We start from the raw sequence: 23989 nt of genomic DNA on the forward strand, positions 1-23989 counted from the left end.
TAATAGAACAAAATAACCACTGCCACTGAGTCTAAGCCAGACTGGAATCAGCTGTGGTTGGCCCAATTTACTCAACATAAATCAGTTGTGTGTCAATTATTGAATTGTTTGTTTATTATCAGCTGAGATATATTGTTTTTGAACTGATATCATTGCAGGAGCAGAGGTTTTTATACTGTATCTAAGGTTTGGAATATTGTTTTTACTATTGTGGGATGTTGTGTGTTAAATTTGTAAATACTGCAAAAACAATCCATAATTTTGTTGGGAGGTATAGCTTGTCTGAGAGAATGAAAGCATTGTGGAAATGTGTTCACTGACTGTATATCGTGTGCAAACGACATGAAATTTGTAAATGGTATGGCCACAAAAGACCGATGCTGTGCTAATTGTATTTAGAGTTTTGAAAATGTGACAACTGGTTGGACAAACGCTTGTTAGCGACTGAAAAAAACTGTAATAATATCTGTCTTATAACAATATTCATATGGTTTTTAATGGGTTGCATCTCTCGTGTCGGATAGTCTTTGCTCATGACTTACATCACAATTAACTTTTACTGGAATGTTGCGTTTATTGCCCATTCAATTTGTATGTGATTTGAAAACCACTAGGTAATCAATAACTAAATTAGAAATTAATACAACATTTGCATACGATGCAGGTCAGCAAATCACTTTAAAAGCCTCACTCATCCTTTACCTTCACGTTTTCCTACTGATTCAAAATAGGGTAATATTTTATTGTTGAAAGAATGACAGGAAATGTGATCAAGGTGTAAATTACTATTTTTCATATTTTTCTACATCTCAAAACAACTTTTTAAATACATTCAAATGATAAGCAGTCTGTATAAAGAATGGCATGTCTTCTTTTATTGACCAGGTAGGGGCATAACACACCAGAACGTAAAAAAGGGTGCAATATTATAAGCAGTACCTACTACCTAATGATCATGTTGGAATTATGACTCATGTGAGTTGTGTCCAACAGTTCTCTTTTTGGCATTACCTTACAAAAAATATCATATAGACAACTTGCATTTATATGGCGCTTTTCAAGACACCCAAAGCGCTTCACCGTGATGGAGGAACCTCACTAACCCACACCCACATTTTGTTTTTATTATTATTGATCTTGTCACATTTGTTTTTCCTGAGCATACTTTTCTCTCTAAAACTGAAAGCACACCTGCATCCCTCAGTAGTCCATATCAGAATCTCAAATGCAATACTGCATCTGCTGTGAGAGAAGATCATAACATTTAAATTGTTTAACAGTAGTCAATGGTTGTACAAGCAGTAGTACATATATACAAAGCATGCTGTGGATTGTTAATCTGTGTATGTTGACAGGTTTCTTTTACATACAAAAGTGAGGGGGCCTACCAAAACTTTACTGTTATTCCTTTGCGGTGCAATATGAAAATGACAGCACTATTAATGAACATGTACATAAGCAAAACAGACACAGAAAACAAATCATTACTATTCACAGTATCTACAATTACATTTGTAAGTCCTGTCATTAGATTTGCAATCATGAAAAATAAGAGTTGATTTCGGTTCACAGATTGAATAAGGCATAAGCCTTCCATTTCCGTTCTTGGATTTGCTTTCTTCATTTCATCATCTTGATGCAGATTCCATGAGGTTGGAATGATGTAACAATTTGTCAGGGCTTTTGCAAATAGTAAAACGACATCAACAACACTTAAACAAGTCAAGAAGTACATGCATTCAGCAATAATCCAGACACAGTAAGGCAGATTGGCCACCCGACGTGAAACTGGTTCTATGTGTATTTGACAGAAGTGTAACATCACATATAATAGAAAACTTACAATTAATAATTTCTGAATAACTTTCAACCAGTCTTTGATCAGTAGTCTTGTTTCCATTATGTACAGCCCGACTTGCACTCCTGCCATGTAAATAGCTACATAGCCAAACACAGAGAAGATGCCCTCTCGGTTAGCAGCAAGAAAACTCCCAGTCCTATCTTCACTGTGGATAATGAAAGTTTTCAAGCTAGTTGTCTCGAGGACAACCTGATAAATTCCAGAAATCAAAAGCGCAAAAAGCCAGGATTTCTTGACTGGAAATATAGCCAAAATTATGGATGCTATGACTCTCACTATTGCTAAAGTGAAAAAAAAGTTCCAGTGAACTCCATACTCGGACACATGCTCCTGATATCCTGACATTTTCACACTAATCATCCTTGCCATCCCAAGCAAAACCAAGGGCCAGACAGACCACAGTTGTCTCACAACATGGCTGAAATTCGACCCCTTCTTTTCTTTTCTCCGTGCCTCAGGACAGACAATTGCATTTGCAAGTATGTAAGCTCCAACACCTAGGTCCATGACACCAGTTCCGTAGGTCTCAGTTTTCGCATAGCGTCGTGGGAACACACTGAAGTCAACTGCCAGAATGCATAAGGCCGTTTTTACATTAACTTGCACTCTAAAAACAGTTACAAATGGTACCAAATTAGTCTCAACTTTGCTCTGAAGAAACCTCTTCATTAGATCAAGTAATGGTGCTGCCGGTTTCTTCTTTTGGTATACTTGGTAAAGTACACCAACGTCAATCACTGCAAGGCCTGTGATGGCCAGATAAAGCACCCCACTGAATAAGGTGGAGTACAGGACCAAAGGAAGTACTAAGAAGGTAAAGTCTAACAGAAAGTGAGACTTCCAGGAAAGTGGAAAAGTCCCTTTGCCGAGATAATAAAGGATGAAAAATAAACCTCGGCTCAGCACACACAGGGGTGCTACCAAGGATCCAAAAGCAACTTCTCCCAAAGTTGTGCCATTCAAATTGCTGACGAAGGCCTCCTTCAACAACTTCTTGCTCATAACCTGTAAATGCAACAGATAAATATGTTGTCAAGCAGGGACATTTTCAACAGGAAGTGGAATTTTAAACAAGTCACTGGCAAGCATTTATTTTGTTTGTAGGGTGGCTTTGGAGTTTATGTAGCCTATTTATTTTCAAACTGCAATGGAAACCATTCCAATCCTGCTTTTACTTACTTACATGATTCTAGAATCTATAACTACAAACAGGTACAAGAACCAAGCAACAAACTGGGAGCTAACAGTTTGATGGAATGGATCAAAACAAATTCATAACCTACCCCATCCATTGCTGGAGAAAAATTGTAAGTGCAAACACCTGGATACCGCCGGGTTTGTAAATCAGATGATAAACATAATTGCTTTGCTTCCGCTGCCACAAATACGATTTCACTTGAAGAAGATGATTTGAAAGTTTGACACTAGCTAACGTTATCGCTAGCTATTCCAGGATAGCTCTAGGTGTCTCAAAACTTGTTGACGTTAGTCGTTGCTATTCCCTGCTAAAGTTAGCTCGTGTAATTTCAGTGTAATCTCCGTTTACGACCAAAACAATCACTGTTATAGCCAGCAGCTTCCAACAAGTTTACTGATGCCCCATGCCTGACAGTAGATAGCGATGCATTTTCATTCATTTCCGCGTATGAATCCTGGGCGTTCCCATGTGAAGTGTCAGAGCACAGGTCTGCTCTTACTGGTTTGAGAGCGAGGAGGGCGTGTTTGTTCCAGCATGACGGCTCGGGCATATTTCAGCAACCGGTGTGAGATTTGAGAGTCCAACGAGGCGGGGGAGTGTTTTGTCCTTCACTGTGGAATATTTTATGACATACGAACTGGAAGAATACCATTCTGTTTGAAATGGAGGAGTAGTGGGACATAACTTGTTTCTCACTGGAAGTGTAAACGTTTTTTAAGGATGGCTGATAAAAAACACACGATTCCTTTGGAAGGCGTATTATCCTCAAACAGTAACGACTGGGACAGTGCCAAATCCACAAATTTTGAAAGCGGGCGAAACATCAACCAAGTCAAGGTGGGTCTGATTTAGCTACTTATTTCGTTAATTTGAACTCTTTTTTTTTTTTTAGACTTGTCTTGAAAATGCAGTCTTGACTTAAATTATTAACACATTCTCTATTATAATGTATGGGGAGTAAGTTATTGCTAACGTTATAAAAGTTATTTTGAAGCTAATGCTAACGAGAATGCCTGTTATGGGACAGTGGTGGTTGGTGTGTGTGGGCCAGTTTTCTGGGAGGGGATTCTTCTTGACATGGCATTCTAGCTAAAAGTTAGCAGAAGCAGTTAGCCCGCAGTCAATGTTGTCATAAAATAACATCGCAAATGTCATGGAACTTTACATGATGCATGCCCTTGTGTATCATCATATCACTGACGATTAATAAGTAGGCTAATCTAATAGATATCTAAGTTACAATTTTCAAACAAGTAATTTAAGGATTAATATACAGTATCAGTGTCTTGATGTCCAATATGTAACATTAATCATAAAAGCACATTCTTTAACGGTTGTGATAATCATGCTATTCTCATGCTGTATCATTAACATTAATTCCAGTAACTATAATTTGCAATGTGATTAGACGTCATATCAAAACAAGGACGGGGCAGCAGTAGCATTATGTACAAACAATCCACACCGTCGACATAATCACTGTCACAGTTTCAACCCTCGTGCTCTATCGTAACGTTAATCCCGCACGATGCCGTTCCATTGAGGAGTACATCCCATAAGCCGCCAGTTTGAAGTACTTCCAGTGAAGCACTTTGTATCGGATTTGTTTGTAAGATGTGACATGCACCTTTATAATTAATGTCTGTGTACGCAAGATCGTCCAGCCTGTCAGGTGCAGACTACTAGACCTGTTCACTATGTGGATGGGATGCTGTTATCGAGACAATTAACTTTTCTATATATGTTGCTACCCTCCTCATTTTAACAAATGTTTCACAGAATTATCTCTTCCTCATAGGATGCAACAGTTAATGAGACTGGAAATGATATCCTAAATTATAGCCAACAATTTGATGCCAATTTTTGATCTCTTGGTCGTGCTAATATATATCGAAATCGTTTAAGAAACAAACATAGTAGGCTAGTGGAACATGATGTCTGAAGGTGTGTTTTGTTGTCTCAAAGACTGACCCAAATGTCTTCAAAGCCATTAGAGGCTGCGTTAGCCAAGTGGTGCTGACATGTTGCATGGAGCTAATTCATGTGGGACCGCACACCATCTGGGAAGGATGTGTCAGTGACATGTTTTGTATTACATAACATTTTATTATAATCCCTTATAGCTTGGAGAACACATTAGGTCGCTATTTCTTATTTGGTAAAAAAAAACAGCTGTACCACATGAGGAGGGCAGCTGGATTTTGCCAACCACTGGTTTGCAGCACTACATCTTTGCCTTGTCATGCAAACTCATACCTTCAGATTATTATTTGTTAAACATGAGCAGAGCCTTGCATCTTTGGCTCGTCCCTTTCCCTTATTTTGCACTAATCCCAGAGGTGTGTTTCAAAGGTCCATGGCCTGCGAGAGAAGATTCAGGCCAGACGGAAGTCTCTTAATGACTCCTTGGAGGGCGAAGTCAGGGCCTTCCTGATCAACGAAGACGAACTCCACACCTACGATGACCTCACCAAAGTGAATCCAGTTACGCCAACCACAGGTATCCCCCTCACAAGGAGTAACCATATTTTTGCAGTTTTTGTCACGTTATCTGTAAAACGTCCCTTACCTATGATTTAACCTTGATGTCCTAATTACCTTTAACAATGAAAATGTTGTTTTTGTTTAATCGTAACTTCTTGATAAGCAGTCTGTGAAGCGTTCACCTCTGTTGACCTTTGTTGAGTCATGCTTGATATCCTCTCAGTGGCCTGTGTGGCTGAGTCTTAGGTAATACCGGCCAGTCTTGATTTTGACCTCTCCTTCCTCTCTCCCTCCTGTTATTCGCCTGCGCTGCTAGTCCTTAACTGCCTGCAGGCCAGGTACAGGGCGAGGGTGTTCTACACTCATGCGGGTTGCACCCTGGTGGCTCTCAACCCCTTCCATCCTGTGCCGCAACTCTACTCTCTGGATGTGATGAAAGAGTATCACACAGCTCCAAAGCCTCAGGTGGGTGGACACGGTGTATCACTCGCTAGACACCACATGCTTTTATGAAGGTGTTTACACACCTGTGTGTGCACAGACAGAAGGTGTTTGTGGACAAATACATACGTACACAAATAGCAAGGGTGCTTCTCCCAAACATATCAACTGAGTCAAAGGAGTGTAATGGAATAGTAAAAAAAGTCATGTGTGTATTTAAAAACAAAACATGTACACCCTCAATTATTGGATGTATGTGCTGAAGATATTCTAGTTTGGAGACACCATGTAAATTCACAAAAAGGAAGATAAATTATGCACTCTTTGTTGTACTTATTTACTACCTGGAGAGTTGTGCTGTCTGCTTTGTTGACAGTTCTTCAATAATCATTCCTTAATTCCAAAAAGCAAACACCTCCTGAAATTGTGAGGCATAGTTATTTATCATTGCCAGTGTTTATACTGGTAGCTCGTAACCATGAACTAGTCCATGTCAGTGTTTACTTGATAATTGTGACTAAACTCAAATCAAATGTGCAGTGGCCTTCGGTTTTTGTCTGAATAAGCCCCTGGATTAAGGCTACCTAAGTAAATGACAGCAAAATTATGGGGATTGGTTCACTAGACACACTCAGGAGGAAAACTAATGACAAACATTTGCCAATTTCACCTGAACAGGAATTCAAGCCTCACATCTTCATAGTGGCTGAGGCGGCTTACAGGAATGTGCAGGGCCAAGTAGAGCCGACAAATCAGTCCCTCGTGGTCAGTGGAGAGAGTGGAGCAGGGAAGGTAAGAAGTTCTATTTCTGTTAAATTGTTCACCACTTCTACCTAATGTCCCGAAGGCAACTGTTGTACATAACTACGTTCTAGCAGAGTGTGAAGAGAGAGACCATGTCAATGTTTCCCTTGGCAACATGTGGGCAATGTTATTTATCCCCCTTGTTATCAACAAGCAATATAGATATTTTTTTAAATAAATTGCCATGATTAACACGTTAATTGTGACAACGCTAGTTAATATACTTTGTTATTGATCTGTTTTCATTGGATGTGTCTGTAGACATGGACGTCTAGGTGCCTGATGAAGTACTACGCCACAGTGGCAGCGTCTTCTCAGACCTGCCAGGACACAGTGGAGAGGATAGAGAAAAGAGTCCTGGACTCCAACCCCATCATGGAGGCCTTTGGTGAGCCTGTGGACTTCTCTAAGAATAAATCCAGGTTTTTATAAAGGCTGTAGTTTTATGTACCCTCTTTAAATACTAAACGTTGTGTTGTTCTCCACTGTCTTCAACAGGAAACGCCTGCACTTTACGGAATAGCAACAGTAGTCGATTTGGAAAATACATTCAGCTCCAGCTAAACAGGTCCTTCTTGTTCCCATGCTCTCTGTTATATCTAATAATATAAAACCCTGATTAACGTGATAATGCACCTTGTGACTTGGGGTAAGGGCAGTGGTGGCTGGTGCAGAGCTTGAAGGGCAGTGTGTCCTTTTGTTATGCAGGTCTCAGTTGCTGGTTGGGGCATCGGTCCAGACTTATCTACTGGAAAAGACCAGGGTTGCCTTTCAAGCTGCTAATGAGAGGAATTTCCACATATTTTATCAGGCAAGTGAAGATTTGTAATAGATGTTGATGTTGTGGTTACAGATTTGTTCTCACATGTCAAATACCAGTATTTGCTGGACATTCTTATTACAATGATCACATAACATTCTATGACAGAATGAATGTTGCAAGCATCTAGGGCAGGGGTGCCAGGCTCATATTAGGCAGTGGGCCGGATTTGATGGAATGAGACCTCTTGGGGGTAGTCATTCTCATGGTCATTCTCATGGTCATTATCATTTTTCTGCATGGGTATCAGATTGGTGTTTGGTGATTCACTTTACTGTATTACACCCACTTCTGAGCAAACAAGGCATATATGTTTATCCTGTATTGCTGTCATATTTATTTACCCTACCTCTGTGTCTGTTTCATAAGTGTGTGTGTGTTTGTTTAAAAGATGATGAAATGGGCCACGGAGCAGCAGAGACAGGAGTGGAAGATGCCACATGACCAGAGATTCAACTGGTTGCCAAACGTTGACAGAATCTTGGAGGGTAAGTTTGTGTTCATCTAGAACTTCTCTATTTTACACTCCACCTCCATAAAAAGCAACAACAACAAATTTAGTGGCAAACTCTTTCACCATATACAGTGTGTATATAACGTAAACCTGATGCTGGATGAGAAGGCCTGTTCTAGTTCATCCCAAAGGTGTAGAGAACCCTATTCTCTGCACACTAGTCAAGTTCTTCCATATCAAAATGTCTTTATGGACCTTGCTTTGTGCATGTATAGTCATACTGGTGGAGAGATTATGGTATAATGGTGGTTTTTCAGGGGTTGGGCTTGAGTTAGTGAAGGAAAATGTAATGCTTCTGTATACTAAGACATTTTGGATAATTATGCTTCCAACTTTTTGGGCACAGTTTGGGATAGTCTTTTCCCATTCTAGCATTACTGTACCCCAGTGCACAAAGCAAGGTCCATAAAGGGATGCCCAAACTGTGGTACGTACCACCGGTGGTATGCAAGCTTCCACTAGGGGGTATGTTAGATGAAAAGGGCAATCTCCAAAAGGTGTTAAAAATGATTTTTGTTTTTTAAATCGTAAGCCTATGTTCTCTTTCTTCTTTGTTTCATAATGTTGTTCTCCACACTGTTTTTTTAGTGTGAGAGCTCATAGACATTTTGATTTTGTTATTTGTTATCATGGGCTAATTATGATGCCTGGAATGCGTCAATAGAATGTGTTACGGTTTTTATGTGTCGGATGGTGGGGGTATGCGAGCCGAGTCAGGATGTAGGTGGTGGTACACAGGAAAAAAATTTGGGAACCGCTGCTTTATGCCATCAAACACCTTTGGGATAAATTAAAAGAGAGATTGCAAGCCAGGCCTTCTTGTCCAACATCAGTAGCTGACCTCACAAATACTCATCTGAATGAATAGGCAAACATCTCCAGAGACACTCTAAAATATTGTGGAAATCCTTCCCAGAATAGTAGCTGTTTCAGCTGCAAAGGGGAACCTCCATATTAATACATGTGGATTTATGGAATGGGATGTCATGGAAGTTTCTGTGTGTGTAATGACAGGTGTCCCAATACTTTTGTCCATATAGTATATGGCGGTGCATATGCTATGACTCACTCCTCGTTTATTTTGTAGAGGATTGCTTTGAAGAGACTCTGGAGGCAATGGATCATCTTGGCATTAACTCTGAGAAGCAGTCACAGATATTCAGGGTAAGGGGCATGTTTAGGGCTCAATGCCTTACCTCATACTTTGATTTGAGTGGTTACTCATGTGGTCGTGACTTGTGAGCCTTGTTTTCCAAGCGTTTTTGTGCAAAATCTTTCAGATTTTGGCTGGCATCCTCCATCTTGGGAATGTGGCCTTCAATCCACCAACAGATGAATCTCAGCCTTGTGACCTTGAGGAAGAGTCAAAAGGTCAGTGAGTCCGCTCGTGTCCTAGATATGAATAAATATGTTGACTGGCACATTCCTGTGTACCCAATACACCCTTTTGCTGGACTAAAAACATTATGTGCACATTGATGGCTTTATTTGAGAAAAAAAATGTATATTATGGTCCATGGCACTGGTATTTACTACCGGTTTACTACAGAGTGGTAGCTCATCAGGAGTGTGTTGTCTGTAGTGTTCTTGCGGACGACTGCGGAGTTGCTGGGCATCCCGGTGGAGGAGCTGCAGTCCTGTCTGCGGGTGCGTGCGCTTAAGGCGGGCAGACAGAGCACGCTGCTCAAGCCCTGCTCTCGGGCAGAATGCAGCGTACGGAGGGACTGCCTGGCCAAAGTAATCTACGCACAGTGAGTGAGGTTTTTTCCCTTTATATTGATGAATGTTACCTGCCTCACTATCTTTCTGTCTCTCTAGGTCTTTGCTGTCTCTCTCTCACTCTTTATCTTTTTTATTTAATTCTGTGCCCTCAGCAATCATGACTAACACCTGACCTAACCCTTTTTTCTGAATAGACTGTTTGACTGGATGGTTTCCTTCATCAACAAGAGTATGTGTGCTGACAACTCCAACTGGTGCAACTTCATAGGTACAGACGTTTCCTCTTTGTTCAGTCTCTTTTTCAGTCTGTAGCATGTCACAGCAGGTCTGACTTCCATTCCATTCCATCCATTTTAACCACTTCTGCAGGACTTCTGGATGTCTATGGTTTTGAGTGTTTCCAGAAGAACAACCTAGAGCAGCTGTGTATCAACTACGCTAATGAAAAACTCCAGCAGCACTTTGTAGGCCACTACCTCAAAGCACAGCAGGTATGAGCTATTTGCTGAGGAAAAAGTCTGTGGTCATGATTTTGTGAGGTGGACTGACAGATTTTCATTCCATATTTGGTATGTCTATCAAACGTAATATTTACCTTTTGAGTCACAGATATTGTGACTCAGTATGCATATGTATTCGTCAGGACCTTTGGTTAGGGTTCCTCTTGTGCCAGCACTGTGTGGCTATGTTAAAGTTTTCTTCATCCTCTGTTTTCAGGAGGAGTATGTGGCCGAGGGGCTGGAGTGGTCATTTGTCCAGTACCAGGATAACCAGCGCTGTTTGGACCTCATAGAGGGCAGTCCCACAAGCGTCTTCTCCCTGCTCAACGAGGTAAGTTGGCCATTCGTACAATATACAGCTCCACTGGTAGATCTTGCCATATTTAAGCTACAACGAGTATTAAAAGGAGTTGATCTGCCTTTCTTCAGGTCTGCAGACTGAACCGAGCCTCTGACACCAAGCAGTTCATGGTTCGCCTGGAGAAAGAGCTGTCCAGTAACGACCAAGTGAGCTGGGACAAGTTCAGCCCGCAGCCACACTTCATTGTGTCCCACTACGCCGGCAAGGTCGGCTATCAGATTGAAGGCATGATGGAGAAAAACAAGGTAGGTTTACAATTTGCTTTAGCAGACAAATAGACACGTCATTGTTGTCATTGTGACCTAGTTTTAAAGGTCACTGCTTTCCCCTCATTCCCCTTTTCTCCTGTATGAGGGTAGGGTGCCACTAATGTGATGAACCGCACCATTTGCATGTGGTCTGTGTTGTCACTGGATATTCACTGGGTGACCTGCCACCCGTTCCGTAGCACTGTGTGTAAATGGTGTGTGTTCCTTAACACTGTGTGTAAATGGTGTGTGTTCCGTAGCACTGTGTGTAAATGGTGTGTGTTCCTTAGCACTGTGTGTATGTAAATGGTGTGTGTTCCTTAGCACTGTGTGTGTAAATGGTGTGTGTTCCTTAGCACTGTGTGTGTAAATGGTGTGTGTTCCTTAGCACTGTGTGTGTAAATGGTGTGCGTTCCTTAGCACTGTGTGTGTAAATGGTGTGTGTTCCTTAGCACTGTGTGTAAATGGTGTGTGTTCCTTAGCACTGTGTGTAAATGTGTGTGTTCCTTAGCACTGTGTGTGTAAATGGTGTGTGTTCCTTAGCACTGTGTGTAAATGTGTGTGTTCCTTAGCACTGTGTGTGTAAATGGTGTGTGTTCCTTAGCACTGTGTGTAAATGGTGTGTGTTCCTTAGCACTGTGTGTAAATGTGTGTGTTCCTTAGCACTGTGTGTGTAAATGGTGTGTGTTCCTTAGCACTGTGTGTAAATGATGTGTGTTCCTTAGCACTGTGTGTAAATGGTGTGTGTTCCTTAGCACTGTGTGTAAATGATGTGTGTTCCTTAGCACTGTGTGTAAATGGTGTGTGTTCTCCGCCCCTCCTGCAGGACCCAGTCCCCCCTGAGCTGATCCGACTCCTGCAGCAGTCAGAGGACCCTCTGATGCACAGTCTGTTTGCTGATACTGATGCTGAGGGGGAGGCGGCCCGCGGGCACAACAAAGTGGTCACTGTGGTCTCCAAGTTTAAGGTATGGAAGTACAGAACAATGAATACTTTACCACTGCGGTTGAACCATAGTTTGTGTCTGTTTTTTACCCCCGTTCTTTTTGATATATCCTGAAAATGGTTGGGTCCATATTAGAGTCTAAAATTGGGTCCATATTAAAGTCTAACATGTTACATCTTTCCTTTTATGCACTTACTGTAACATGATCACATAATAGGATTATAGTAGGTACACAAAAACATTCACTCAGAAACAGATTGAGCCTTTGGTGCCTTCTCTCACCTTTTGCTGTATCCTGTTCAGAACTCTCTGGAGAGCTTGATGAAGATCCTGCACAGCACCACGCCCCACTACACACGCTGCATCAAACCCAACCCAGACTGCAGGCCTCTCACTTTCAAGAAGGAGGAGGTAAGAACTGACCACAAATCACTGGGTTACAATTCCGTGTTCAATTACAGTTCATGTTGATATTCAGAATGTTTAACTTGTCAAGGATTCGGCTGTGTTCTTCTAAAAGATCAATGTCTGTCTTGTCAAAATTTTTAATTTTATGACACTAAATCAGTGAGTCATGTGGGCATCTGTACCCATCTGCGATTTCACCTTGTCTCAGTTTTATGTGTTTTGTGTTTAAAATAGAAAATCTGAGGCACTCACGAGGGTCATATGTTTTAAAAGCCTTTAGTTTCACATTGCTATTCAATTTTGCGTTTCGCCATCACAGCCTCCATCAGAGCATGACCAACTAGGAGTGTATGTTACCTCTGTGACATAAGTTTAAATAAGAAACTTTGTGTTCTCCAAGGTGATTACTCAGCTGGAAGCATGTGGTATTGTGGAGACCATCAACATAAGTGCAGCAGGATTTCCTATAAGGTAATAGCTTAATCCCTCCTTAAGTGTTTGGTGTGTTTGTTTACATAATGTGAATGATGAGATTAATGCGTAGGTGTTGAAGTTAATTTTAGTAATGTTACAGCTGTGACATGTACTGCTCCGTGTCCTCAGGATTCCTTACGCAAGCTTCCTGCAACGTTATGGACTGATTACGCACACCAGAACACCTGCTCAGCTGACCGATCAGAATGGTAAGTGAAATGAGTAGGCAGGGGAAATGTATAGAGAAACTACTTATACTTTAGTTTGTATAATCAGATAAACCCTGTTGCAACTTTCCACTTACATCTGCCATCCCTATTTGCTTGGGTCCTTGCTATTGAAGGCAGCCAACTAGGAAGTTTCTTGAGTGTGTAAATACGCAAATCATTATTTATCAGCTAGTGGTTTGTGGTCAATACCACAAGGCATTCCATGTCAATGTTTACTCTGTGTTGTCCTGATACTGTGTTTGTTCAGAATGCCAATGACTACTGTTTAGCCTTAGTATTTAAAGGTGAAGTCCATGATTACAATATCCAATTAGAATTCAGCAAATTCATATGATAATTGCTACCCATGGCTCTAGCTGTCTGTTCAGTCTCGGCTCTGCAAATGTGAGACAGACATGGTAGCTCGGCCAGAGCCATAAACAGTTGGAAGTTGGGGGATAGTTTGTTTGGCTGTTTAGCTGAAATATCGATAGCCCTTTACCAAGATCGCGGATTGCATCTTTATTGTTTTCACTGTCAAATATACACCGGAGAGATGTTAAAGAGCTAGTGCTATAGGTAGGGGATTTCACACAGCGGCCAATCAGCAGCCAAGCCTATTTGCCGTCAAAATCAAAATCACTAGCAAAGCAACCTTTATGGGCAAAAACATCACCAACAGAACAGCCTTCAAGAGCATTTGACTGGAGTTATCAAGCGGGCACCTTCCTCCATACCTTGTAGCTCTCATGCCGCCCTTTACTGTCCTCTTTTTTCTCTTTCTTTTCATGTTCTTCAATTCCTTCCCTTCCTGTTCTCTTTCTTGTCAGTTTCGCTGGTGTTCCTTCTATATCTGTGTTGGAGCCTCTTTTAAATGAATGTGTACCTGTGGCACAGGAGACTAGTGCACAGGTAAATACATGCATGTATTAGTGTGAACTGCATGCCAGAAGGGAAGCACTGAACATTAGGAAGAGCTATGAATCCCTGAGGACTTCCAAACCTGAAGTTAATAGTAGCAGCAGGGTGCGATTTGTAGGGGGGATGGTTAGGATTTCCCCCCCTCTGGTTTTCCTATCCCTACCTCTGCTAAATAATTTTTATCGTCGGGGGGGACAACATTTATCCCCCTCTGCCCCTCATATTGATTAATGCTACTTCATATAAGTAAAGCGCTGCAACGTGAGAACAGTCTAGTAGGCTAGCCTACATAATAATCTGACATCAGAAACGCACCGTCACCGTCAGCACTGATGCTGCTGACACAGTGGCTGCGTGATAACTTAATTTGGCCTTGATCGTGCAGGACATTTCAGAATGTCGAGTGTGTAATCCATCATAAATGGCTAGGTTCAATGGAAAAGTTAGCTGGACAAATGAAAGAAAACGAGAAGGATTCAGTGAAGCATAATAATGTTTTAGAACCTTCAAAATTAGAAAACTGATGCAACTGAGATGGAGGACAACTGCACGTAGAGTAGAACGTAGGCCTATTGTCCGAAGGAACTTACATTAAATGAGGAGATATTTGCTGAATATCACAAAAGGTGTTGCAGAAATTGCTTGACATCGCTTATTCAATGGCTCTCTACCGAAACACCTGTAGTTGGCGGAGGACGAACGAGAAAGCACTCGTTTGATAAATCAGCCAGTAGTAGACAAATAACTTTTAGAAATAATCTGTACTGCAAAAACGAATGTTGGTGGGTATTTAAACTATCTAGCGGGTGTTTTAACAGCTGCAAGAAATAGAAGCTTCATGGTCTTTATGTTCTGGTTCGTAAATTATTTTCATAAAACTTCAAGTTGCCCTATAACTTTACTCTCCAAAATCTTCACTGCACTGTAGGCTATTAACTGACAGTATGATAGGCTATTTATTTTCTGTAGGCTACAATAAACACATTTATTTTTTCAACTTTTGCAATATTACGCACTTGGCTACTGAACGCAAATCAGCAGGAGAGAGAATGCACGTAGCCTATGCAGCGTGTAGCGCAATGTGTAGGCTATTTGGTTACCAACTGTTAGCCAATTCACTAACTTAAGACTTCAGTGCCATACAACGTTTTTTTACACAACAAATACAGAAAGGATGGAGGCAGCAAAAGTAGAGAAGTCCTTTCAGATGGGGCAAGAACAAGGTGAATTTGTATGCTTGTCAAAACTAGTCCTACCCTGCATTAGAGGAGCTGATCATCATACCAAGCACACTCGCTGTTTAAAGTCATACACCACGGTAAACTAAAACTAAAATGTTACAAAGGTGGCAAAAACAATATAGGGTATTATTAGCCATGACATTACTAGGCTATGAATCGTTCGTTCATTTTTATTTTATTTTTTTTGGGGGGGGGTTACAAACTTATTCAAAATCATCACCCCGTCTGGTTTTTACACAAATCGCACCCTGAGTAGCAGACATGCTTTAAAATATTAAACTAAACAAAGCTGTTAATATTTGTATTGCATTACACCTAATAACAGCTAATTTAAACAAATTTAACTAACTATTACTGTTTTTAGGTAAAGTTACAGATGAGGTATCAAATAGTTTATTACAGGCGACAGTATGTGTACTCAAATTAATTGAGTGCATGCATAGTTCTGCATAGCAACTAATTTATTTCCATTGTTTTTCAGTGTGTCAGATCTTTGTTTGCATGCGCTGTCTGCTATTGTCTAAATCTCTCTCTCTCTCCCTCTGTCTCGCTGTCAGGATTTGAGTCCGGAGACAAGGACAGCCTTGGTTCAGCTGTGATGGATGTTCTCAGAGTGGTTTTAAGAGGGCACAGCCCTGATCCCCAGCTCCTCTCCGCCACCGCCACCCACAGCTCCCTGGTGCATTGTGGGAGAACCAAAGTCTTCCTGACTCATGCAATGGTCTGTATTAGTGACGTTGTGTTATGTTTGTTATCTGTCTAATAGGATGGACGTAGTCATGGCATAAGCAGGCTATGAATTGTGGTTGTGTGTATTTTGGTTGTGGTTGTGTGTATGTGTGTGTATTTGGATGTGATTTTGTCTGTGTGTGTGTGTTTGGGGGGGGGGGGGTGCAGTACCCATAATAAATTACCCAATAACGTTTGAATAGAAAGATAGACTCATACTATACCTTCCCAGTTTTCATTTCAACACAATGCTAGAATTCTCCTTTGACTCACTTGCAATGTGGCTCTGTGAGGTTAGATTCTAAGATGATTCCTTCAAATGTATACACAGCTGGAGCTGCTGGAAGAACATCGGGCCAAAGTTCGATCTCGGAAAGCCTTCTGCATCCAGTGCTACTGGCGGAAACACCAGAGACGAAGACGCAAAGCCAAGAGACGGGCTGCTACCCTCATCCAAGCAGGTACAGTGTAGGACACAGCACAGCAGACAATTGAACTAGAATGACCGTGAAATGTCACTATAGATAGATAGACAGACTTTTGCGTAAGGCTCTACAAAATGTCAACTTAACTTTTTTTCATTGTTTTTTTTGTTTTTTTTTTGTCCTCAAGTTACGATTAGCTCAGTGTTGTTTTCCCTGCCACCGGAAAGGCCTAGGAATGCACCTGTTTGTTTATGCAGTTGAGTTGAAAGGGTCTATACGTCCAATTTGACAGTTTACAAGACGGAGGGGATGGAAAGAGACAGGTGTCTAGTGGATTTACACACAGACAGGGTCCGACTGATTTTAGGGAGTCGGAGACTGAGGTGTTCCAAAAGGTCAGCAGTCTGATGATGACCTGGCTGGCTGGTGCGTTTGGCTGGCTGGCCAGAAGATGGCAGCTGACCGGTGTCTACACGCGAGGTGCTTCACCTGGCTTCACCTGCTTATCCCAGCGGAAGAGAACAGATTAGATTGACGTAAACATGCATTGACTGGATGGCCAATGAGTTCGCACTGGCCTTAATGCTGTATGTCTGGCCAAGGAGACGTGCCTAGTAATTGAATTACATTGATCATTCAGACTGTTAATTGTGTTGGTGCCAGGTGGTAAGTGTAGAGGAGATTTATTTTATGAAATTATATTGATTTGACAAAAGAGGTATTTGTTGGATGTTGTTGGAAACAAATGTTGCCAGTTTGTTCATAGCACACACTTAAGATTCACTTAAAGTAGTACATACACACGCACATACAAAACTCAGTTGCACCCTGTAGCAAGAGTTGAAGGTGAATAAAATTGTTATTTTTGTACTCTTTGCAGTGGTTAGATCCTGGTTGATTCGACAGCAAATAAAGGAATGGACCAAAGCTGCTTGCATCATCCAGCGGAGATGGAAAGAGTGGAGGGTACATTTGTCCCCTTTGTTGTTTCCCATTTAATGCTGTAATAGCTGGTGGCCATTTGGTGGTGCTGTTCCTATGTAGTGGGTCTGATGTACAATATCTCGCTGCTCCCTGTTAGATGTTGATGGATGCCCTAGCAGAGGCAGAGCTGGATGACGCTGAGGACATGCTTGAGGAGACTCTGGCCTCAGTGCCAGCGCTGGATCCGCTGGTGAGGGAGAGGGGCTCAGTGCAGCTCACCAGCCTCCAGGAGCCCGTGGTGGTGCGGAGCTGGCCCATGGGCCTGGCACTGGCCTCCGCGCCCAACATCACAGTGGCTCTGACCGCCACGGGCTTCCATAGGGTCGTGTCCATGATGGCGTCTCTCAAGATGCCCTTCCGGAGTGGCGAGTACAGGGTGGAGACCAATCAGTTCGACCAGGGCGTCGCCTCCATACGGGCTCAGCCACGGGTAAGACCCTGTGTGAAGGGAGTTCAGAATCTCAAAATATGTCATAGATAGATAGATATGTCTTTTGTCTGACAGGCTCTGACTTGATCTTGATGTCATCATCAGGGTTCTGTCAAGCTGCACCTTCAGAGATCACCACTCCGTTACGCGAATATGCATCCTGGACAAAAGGGTGATGGAATCACAGGTTTCAACCAGATCCTTCTAGAAAAAAACTGACAGTTGGGACTTTAATCTGTCACAGTCAACACTAGTATGTACCAAAAGAATCATTGCACCTTCAAAACATTGTGTACAAATTGACCACCCATGGAAAATGTTCCTGTGGCTGCCTTATTTAAATATTATTTAAGAATGAGCGTTCCACTTCTGACTTTGTGGCTGATAATGTTTAAGTGCCTTAAGTTCATGACTAGGTGATTACTTACTGAACGTTTTTTTTAATACACCTTTTAATAAGAAAATAAATGTTCTAGCAGTTAAAAGTACTTTTATTAAGAATTATCTTAAAGTGGAAGTATAGTAACTTGTCAGTCACATTAGTAAAGATTCTAAACGTTTATATCGATCTTAATCAGGGAAGCTGAAATCATCTGGCTTTATGCATTTGTGTTAATATTTGAAAGGAGGCATTGCTGATTGTACTTGCTTGTTATTCCTACAATGTTCTACAGGCCAGTTATGACAATGTTGTCTAATTTATGAATTATATACAGTGCTTCCACAGTCTACCCTAAAAGCTGCTAAACACCCCAAACACTGCTTGGGTTTGGTCAGAGACTCATGATTAAGGGATACGGTTTTAAATCTGATATATCAGAGGGATTGTATTTGTACAGTATTTGTGGCAGGGTGTAAAAAGGGCTGACTTGCCTCATTCCTCAATGCCATTCTTTACCAAAAACACCTGGAGAATGCAGGTGGTTTAGTTATCCAAATAAGAGGACCAAAACTTGCTCAGGATGTGTTGTGCCATAGTGAATGCAATAGTGAATTTGATACTGATGTATGACGTGTCAGGGAGTTTTACCTCATCTCCAATTTCTATCATGTTTTGTGTAGGGCATTTTGCTTTATAAGACAACATAACAGTAACTAATTGAACTCTTCTTGATTTCTGTAAACCTCCATGGAGATTTTAAGCCTGGGGGAGAAATAAATCAATTAGGGTAGATTGTCTTAAGTGATAAAGAACACATCTAACTTTGTAGAAACTCAAGATATGGCAATAAAAAGCATTCAACACATTGAGCAGATTTTCTTTGATTTTTTTATTTTTTTATTACAAGCACACAGAAGCACACATCCAATGGAGCACATCCTGAAACTATTGCATCCAGACTATTCAAAATGTGCAATTTACTATATGCTTTATGCAAACTTTGTGCAAAAAACTTAATAAGGTTTTAATATTTAATTACATGATATGTTTAATAAGGTTTTAATATTTAATTACATATTTAATATTTAATTACATGATATGTTTATATAACCCTCACATAATGAATAGATGAAAGAAATGTGTTAGAATTCTGCCCTGTGCATGAAATTCTCTAATAGAACTTTTCAGATTTCACTACCACTATAGTCCCTTTCACAACGGAGGAACTTTTTGCAGTTCCTAGAACATACAGTTCCTAGAACCCCTTTTTTCGCGCACTTGGGATTAAAAGGTTCCTTTGATCGCAGTTCCTATAACTCCTACTTTGGGGTATGGCATAGGAACTATGGCTGATTTGCATGCCAAGGCAGCAGAAGCATCATTTTTTTTAAAAATGGAAAATTCTGTACAAATAATTCTGCATCTGTTTAAATTTGCAAAACATTAAAACCTGCATGGGAAGGCTGCAGACTGCCTACTGTCATGCAACAAATGCCTTCTGGACAGATGATGAGAATAAATTGTATTAACAATGCTGGTAGCTAGTAACTAAATAGCAATGCTGTCCGTTTCATTACTTTATGGCTATGTAATCATTGGGCTACTAATGTGTGAAGTCATCTCAGAGTTCCTAATGTGTGAATGTAAACAGAAAAAAAGCCCTAGGAACTGTGTAGTTGTAGGTGTAGCCTCTCCAGTTACAGTAGTTAGTAGAACTGTGTTCCTAGAACTGTCCGAATGCACCTATTATCTTACTCTATGGGTTTAAAAGTGCAGTCTGTGATTCTAGTGCAGTCCTGTGGTGTGGTTTCCCACATACAAGACTGAGTAGGAAAGCTTGAGTTTGCACACACAGAATGGACAGCTAGAGGACCAATTTAATGAATTTGAGAAGAAGTGTATTGGATTCAAGTCTTGGACTGAACCTTTTAAAGCTGCAACATTGTTGACATCAGATTACACTCAGAGAGAGAGAGAGAGAACTGGTGGTATACTTCTGTTATAACTAGGAAATTCATACTTAATTATTTTTGCTTTGCTTGTTTGTGTCATCTCATCCTGTCAGGGTGGAGAAAGTTTATCTGTTAAGCTGATTATACATAGGGCAATTTTTTGAGCAATGTTGCTGGGCATTTTTCCTCATTATTGTGGTTCTGGCATGTTCCCATTGTTATTGGGAAACAATTTCTTTTCTGGAGAACTTTAATCAACAGGAGACAAACCATCATGATCATCCAATCAGTATAAATGGAACTGGCTATATGGTTGCCCAGCAAATTGCCCCAAAAGTCACCCCATGTATAGACCATTGAGACATTTAAAACCATTTCTGGAGCATTTATATAGGGGTCATGTTCGAATGCACCCATTACGAAACATTTGGCTTTGGGCAGGATCCAGTTTTAACCTGAAAGCATGGTAATATCTGATGTTCATGAGCATCAATCAAGAGCAAAGTATAGTAGCACCACTGGTCATAAACATACTGTAGATTTGTAAACCGTCATTACTCTGAGTCTATGTACAGACCAAAGAGAACACTTCATTAAGATGGGATAGGCAAACAAACATGATATATAAAATGTAATGTGATCAACATAAAAGGTATTGCTTCAACCGTCTAGAACAGGTCTGGAAGCTACAGTCCTGACTGATGGCAGATCTTTGTCGCCTCCCACTGGATTGAAAGAAAAAAAGCACAGGGTGTAATTTGTTTGCGTCAAAACTAGACCCAGCTCACTTCACAGAAAAGCTATGATGGTTGATAAAATGATGGTTTACTACAGCATGCTTCTGTGTAACTTTTTCCGATATGGAGAAAAGCACATCTTGATGCATCTTGAATAGGCGTTTGGAGACAGGTCAGTTTAAGCACCCATATAAGAACACAACATAAAATGCAAGGTTTTATTTTATTTTTTTATTTAGTAATAAACACAATGTTAAAACATCATAAAAGTGCCTCAAAACACCAAACACTTAAGACAGTCAACACCCCAAAACAAGCTATTCTTGCATACAGCTGTAACCCGACACGGGGGCGGGAGGAATAGGTGAGTAGGCTAGACTCGTGACAGAATCCGAAGCCTCCTTTTTTTTTTAGGATGGACTAGAGTCGCCATACTCCACTCGATTTGAAGGGAAAAGGCAGACAAACAATTGGACCACGTTCCAGTTTCACATCTTCGCCAAAAGTGGGTTCTGCAAAAACAAAACAATACAATACAGCCGTGACATTAGCCTACATTGCATGCCATAGTCTACAAGGAAATGTTCTGAACTAACAGTGAACAAAAGACAGGTTCATGAAAGAATGTTCTTGTTACACAACAGTGGGCCTACAAAACATGCCCCGACATGTGAATGTTTTTATCCAACGCTGACCAAGCAAGAAACAAAGCCCAAAGCAATTCTGTCCCAAACATCGGATTTAAGTTGCTTTTTTGATGTCATCTTACCAAAATCCACATTTCAAGACGAACAGCTTTTGGTCCTCCGACGTTTCAGTTCACTGTTACGGAGTTTTTCAGCAATTTTGCGCTCGTGGCCAGCTGGCAAATGGCGATTGGTGTTTAATCCAATTTCTTTCTTGGTTCTTCCTTTTCCTCCAGCGTGACAAGAATAGTCGTTAAGATTGTAATATTCATACTGGTCGTAATGCGCCTCCTCAAAAGAAGTCAACCGTTCAACATCAGTTGCCATGTTTTCAAATCGATATATTAACGTTTTCTCTACCACAACACAGTCCGTCCAAGGTGCAGAGTGTTCTTCTGTGTGTAAACAAGATGATGTCATTCAGTTTTTATTCCTACGTATATCATCCAACTACATTGATTGGCTGCGTATTCACCGCGCTCAACCTATCAATGTGAACTTCCTTATTCAAAGGAATCTTATTGTCCAATTATTTTTGGTCTATCTCTGGTTGACATATTTTGGTTATAAATGCCTATTTAAACAGAAAAAGCAAAAAGGATAACTGATGGATTCCGGAAAAAAGCGTGTAATTTTAGTCTGTCTGAGTGATACTTTATCCTCTAGTCAAAAGAAGCAGCCAATAATAATCATCCTAAATAGGGCTCTGGCTAAATGCAGGAAGGGCATCTGCTGTGATGCACTGCAATGCTGTCAAATAAAAAATACTCCACATGCATGCCCATAGTGAATTTCAGATTTCTGAGTGCTTCAATCAAGAATGAACTTGCACACCAATGTTGCCGATTGATTAGATTTTTGGAACTGACGCACCCCAGGTTGTTGGCGCGATACTGTTTGCTCCATACCAAAACTGTTGGTAGAGGAAACGTTTATTTACATTTCCCATGATCACTCCTCACTGACCTCAGTTGATAATACGAGTCCGTTTGACACCACTGTGGGGCAGTGCGAGTTTGCTTGGGATGAGACTGGTTTTGTTTTTACCTGACAAAACATCAATTTCCATTTGTCAAAGCGCTAGAGTACTACTAGGCCCATATTTGTGCTTATATTTTGATTTACAATATTTTGGTTGAACAACTTCATAGTAGGCTAAGCCTATTCAGTCCTTGTGACATGTATGAAAAGAAAATGATCACATCAAGAATGTTTGCCTAAATCACCCTACTGAACCTTGAGTGTAGGCTAACCATTGATACAATTACATTTCAATTTCATTTAACTTACAGAGCACCAAAAGATTACACATGTCTCATGGCGCTTTACAGAGTGTTAAAACATTCAGAGAGAGACCATGAGTAACAGGGGCTAGGAAAAACTCCCTAGAATTGGAAATACATAGGAAGAAACCTCGAGCAGATCCACGACTCAAGGGCCTGACCCATCTGTCTAGGGTCAGTTACATGGCAGTAAGGTCTGTACATGATAATTAGGGACTTCAGGTGCGATGAGGGCCAAACACAAGGATGGCTGATGGTTTACCTCACAAGTGAGGTAAAGGTGAAGGAAGACAGATATAGAGTGGGTTAGTATTATTATAAGGCATTATGGTTAATATTAAGAAGTATATGATACTACTGTATATAGTGTTATACTAAAGAGAGAAAAGGCAAGAGAGGGAGAGTTGAGAGAGCAAGGGGGAGAAGAGGGAGTTGAACAGCAAGACAGAGAGAAGAGGTAGGAGGGAGAGTTGAGAGGGAGCGGGAGAGAAGAGGGGTTGTACGGCGTGACACATGAAAAGTCCATGACAGCGCTATACTATAGCAGCATAATAGTGAAAAGTAGTCAGCACCAGCGCAGGTATGGTCAGTGACCACCATTGCACGCATGACTGGGGTGCCAGCCACACAACGACACAGCAGGGTGGTCCATTCCAAAAAAAACCTGAGGTGGTTGAAGTTACACACTGCACCATACCTAACTATTGGAAGCACTAAAGAGGTTTTAAGTCTAGACTTAAAAATAGGGAGGGTGTCTGCTAATCGAATTTAGGGAGGGAGAGAGATTATTCCAGAGGAGGGGTGCACAATTTCCAGTGAGTATTTATCATCACCCTGGTCTAGGCCTACATAATTTTTCCATGATAAGAGATATAGGTGCTCTCTCTGAATGCAGGCTTACCAGGCTTTACAGTCTGTTAGCTTATGGTATAGTAGCACAAGCAGTCAGCACTGTAAAACCTACATACTGTCTAAAACAATGAATCTGAAGTGCCTATCAAAATAGAGAACAGACTAGGTTATAACCGTATGGCTGAGGTAATTGTCTGGTGGCAAAGATGAGTTAGGCCTGCCAGTGTATAGGCTAGCCTGCATAAGGTCAACATAATTTTGATTTGCCAAATGAAGCCCAAATGTGATTTTTCAGCACCCACTAGGCTAAAAAGGACTTAATACAACACTTTTATCAAAAATATTGCGGGTGTGGGACTACCGCTTTGTCAAATTCT

The 23989-nt window shown here is 41.0% G+C and overlaps 1 protein-coding gene across 1 annotated transcript; it reads left to right on the top strand.

Moving 5' to 3' along the window:
• Nucleotides 1–3625: 3625 nt before the first annotated feature.
• myo19 (myosin XIX) lies at nucleotides 3626–19655 on the top strand. The gene is made up of 24 exons (XM_076274538.1): nucleotides 3626–3896; nucleotides 5412–5559; nucleotides 5860–6008; nucleotides 6663–6776; nucleotides 7050–7176; nucleotides 7287–7356; nucleotides 7497–7599; nucleotides 8000–8096; nucleotides 9210–9286; nucleotides 9403–9493; nucleotides 9705–9873; nucleotides 10039–10112; nucleotides 10214–10335; nucleotides 10562–10675; nucleotides 10774–10950; nucleotides 11780–11920; nucleotides 12203–12310; nucleotides 12708–12778; nucleotides 12911–12990; nucleotides 15710–15873; nucleotides 16213–16342; nucleotides 17187–17272; nucleotides 17388–17720; nucleotides 17826–19655. Exons 1-24 carry the CDS (start codon nucleotides 3780–3782, stop codon nucleotides 17937–17939), a joined length of 2976 nt encoding a protein of 991 aa, XP_076130653.1. The 5' UTR covers nucleotides 3626–3779; the 3' UTR covers nucleotides 17940–19655.
• Nucleotides 19656–23989: the final 4334 nt, after the last annotated feature.

Source organism: Alosa pseudoharengus, unplaced genomic scaffold, assembly GCF_046254945.1.
Source record: "Alosa pseudoharengus isolate Yale_2024_CS ecotype anadromous, Long Island Sound unplaced genomic scaffold, YU_APseudo_1.1 YU_APseudo_1.1_scf_8, whole genome shotgun sequence".
NCBI classification, from domain to species: Eukaryota; Metazoa; Chordata; class Actinopteri; order Clupeiformes; family Clupeidae; genus Alosa; species Alosa pseudoharengus.

Coding starts and splice junctions, on each gene's coding strand:
- myo19 (XM_076274538.1), top strand. CDS start 3,780: ATGGCTGATAAAAAACACACGATTCCTTTGGAAGGCGTATTATCCTCA. Junction 6,777..7,049: donor GAGAGAGTGGAGCAGGGAAG/GTAAGAAGTTCT, acceptor ATGTGTCTGTAG/ACATGGACGTCTAGGTGCCT. Junction 9,874..10,038: donor GCCAAAGTAATCTACGCACA/GTGAGTGAGGTT, acceptor TTTTCTGAATAG/ACTGTTTGACTGGATGGTTT.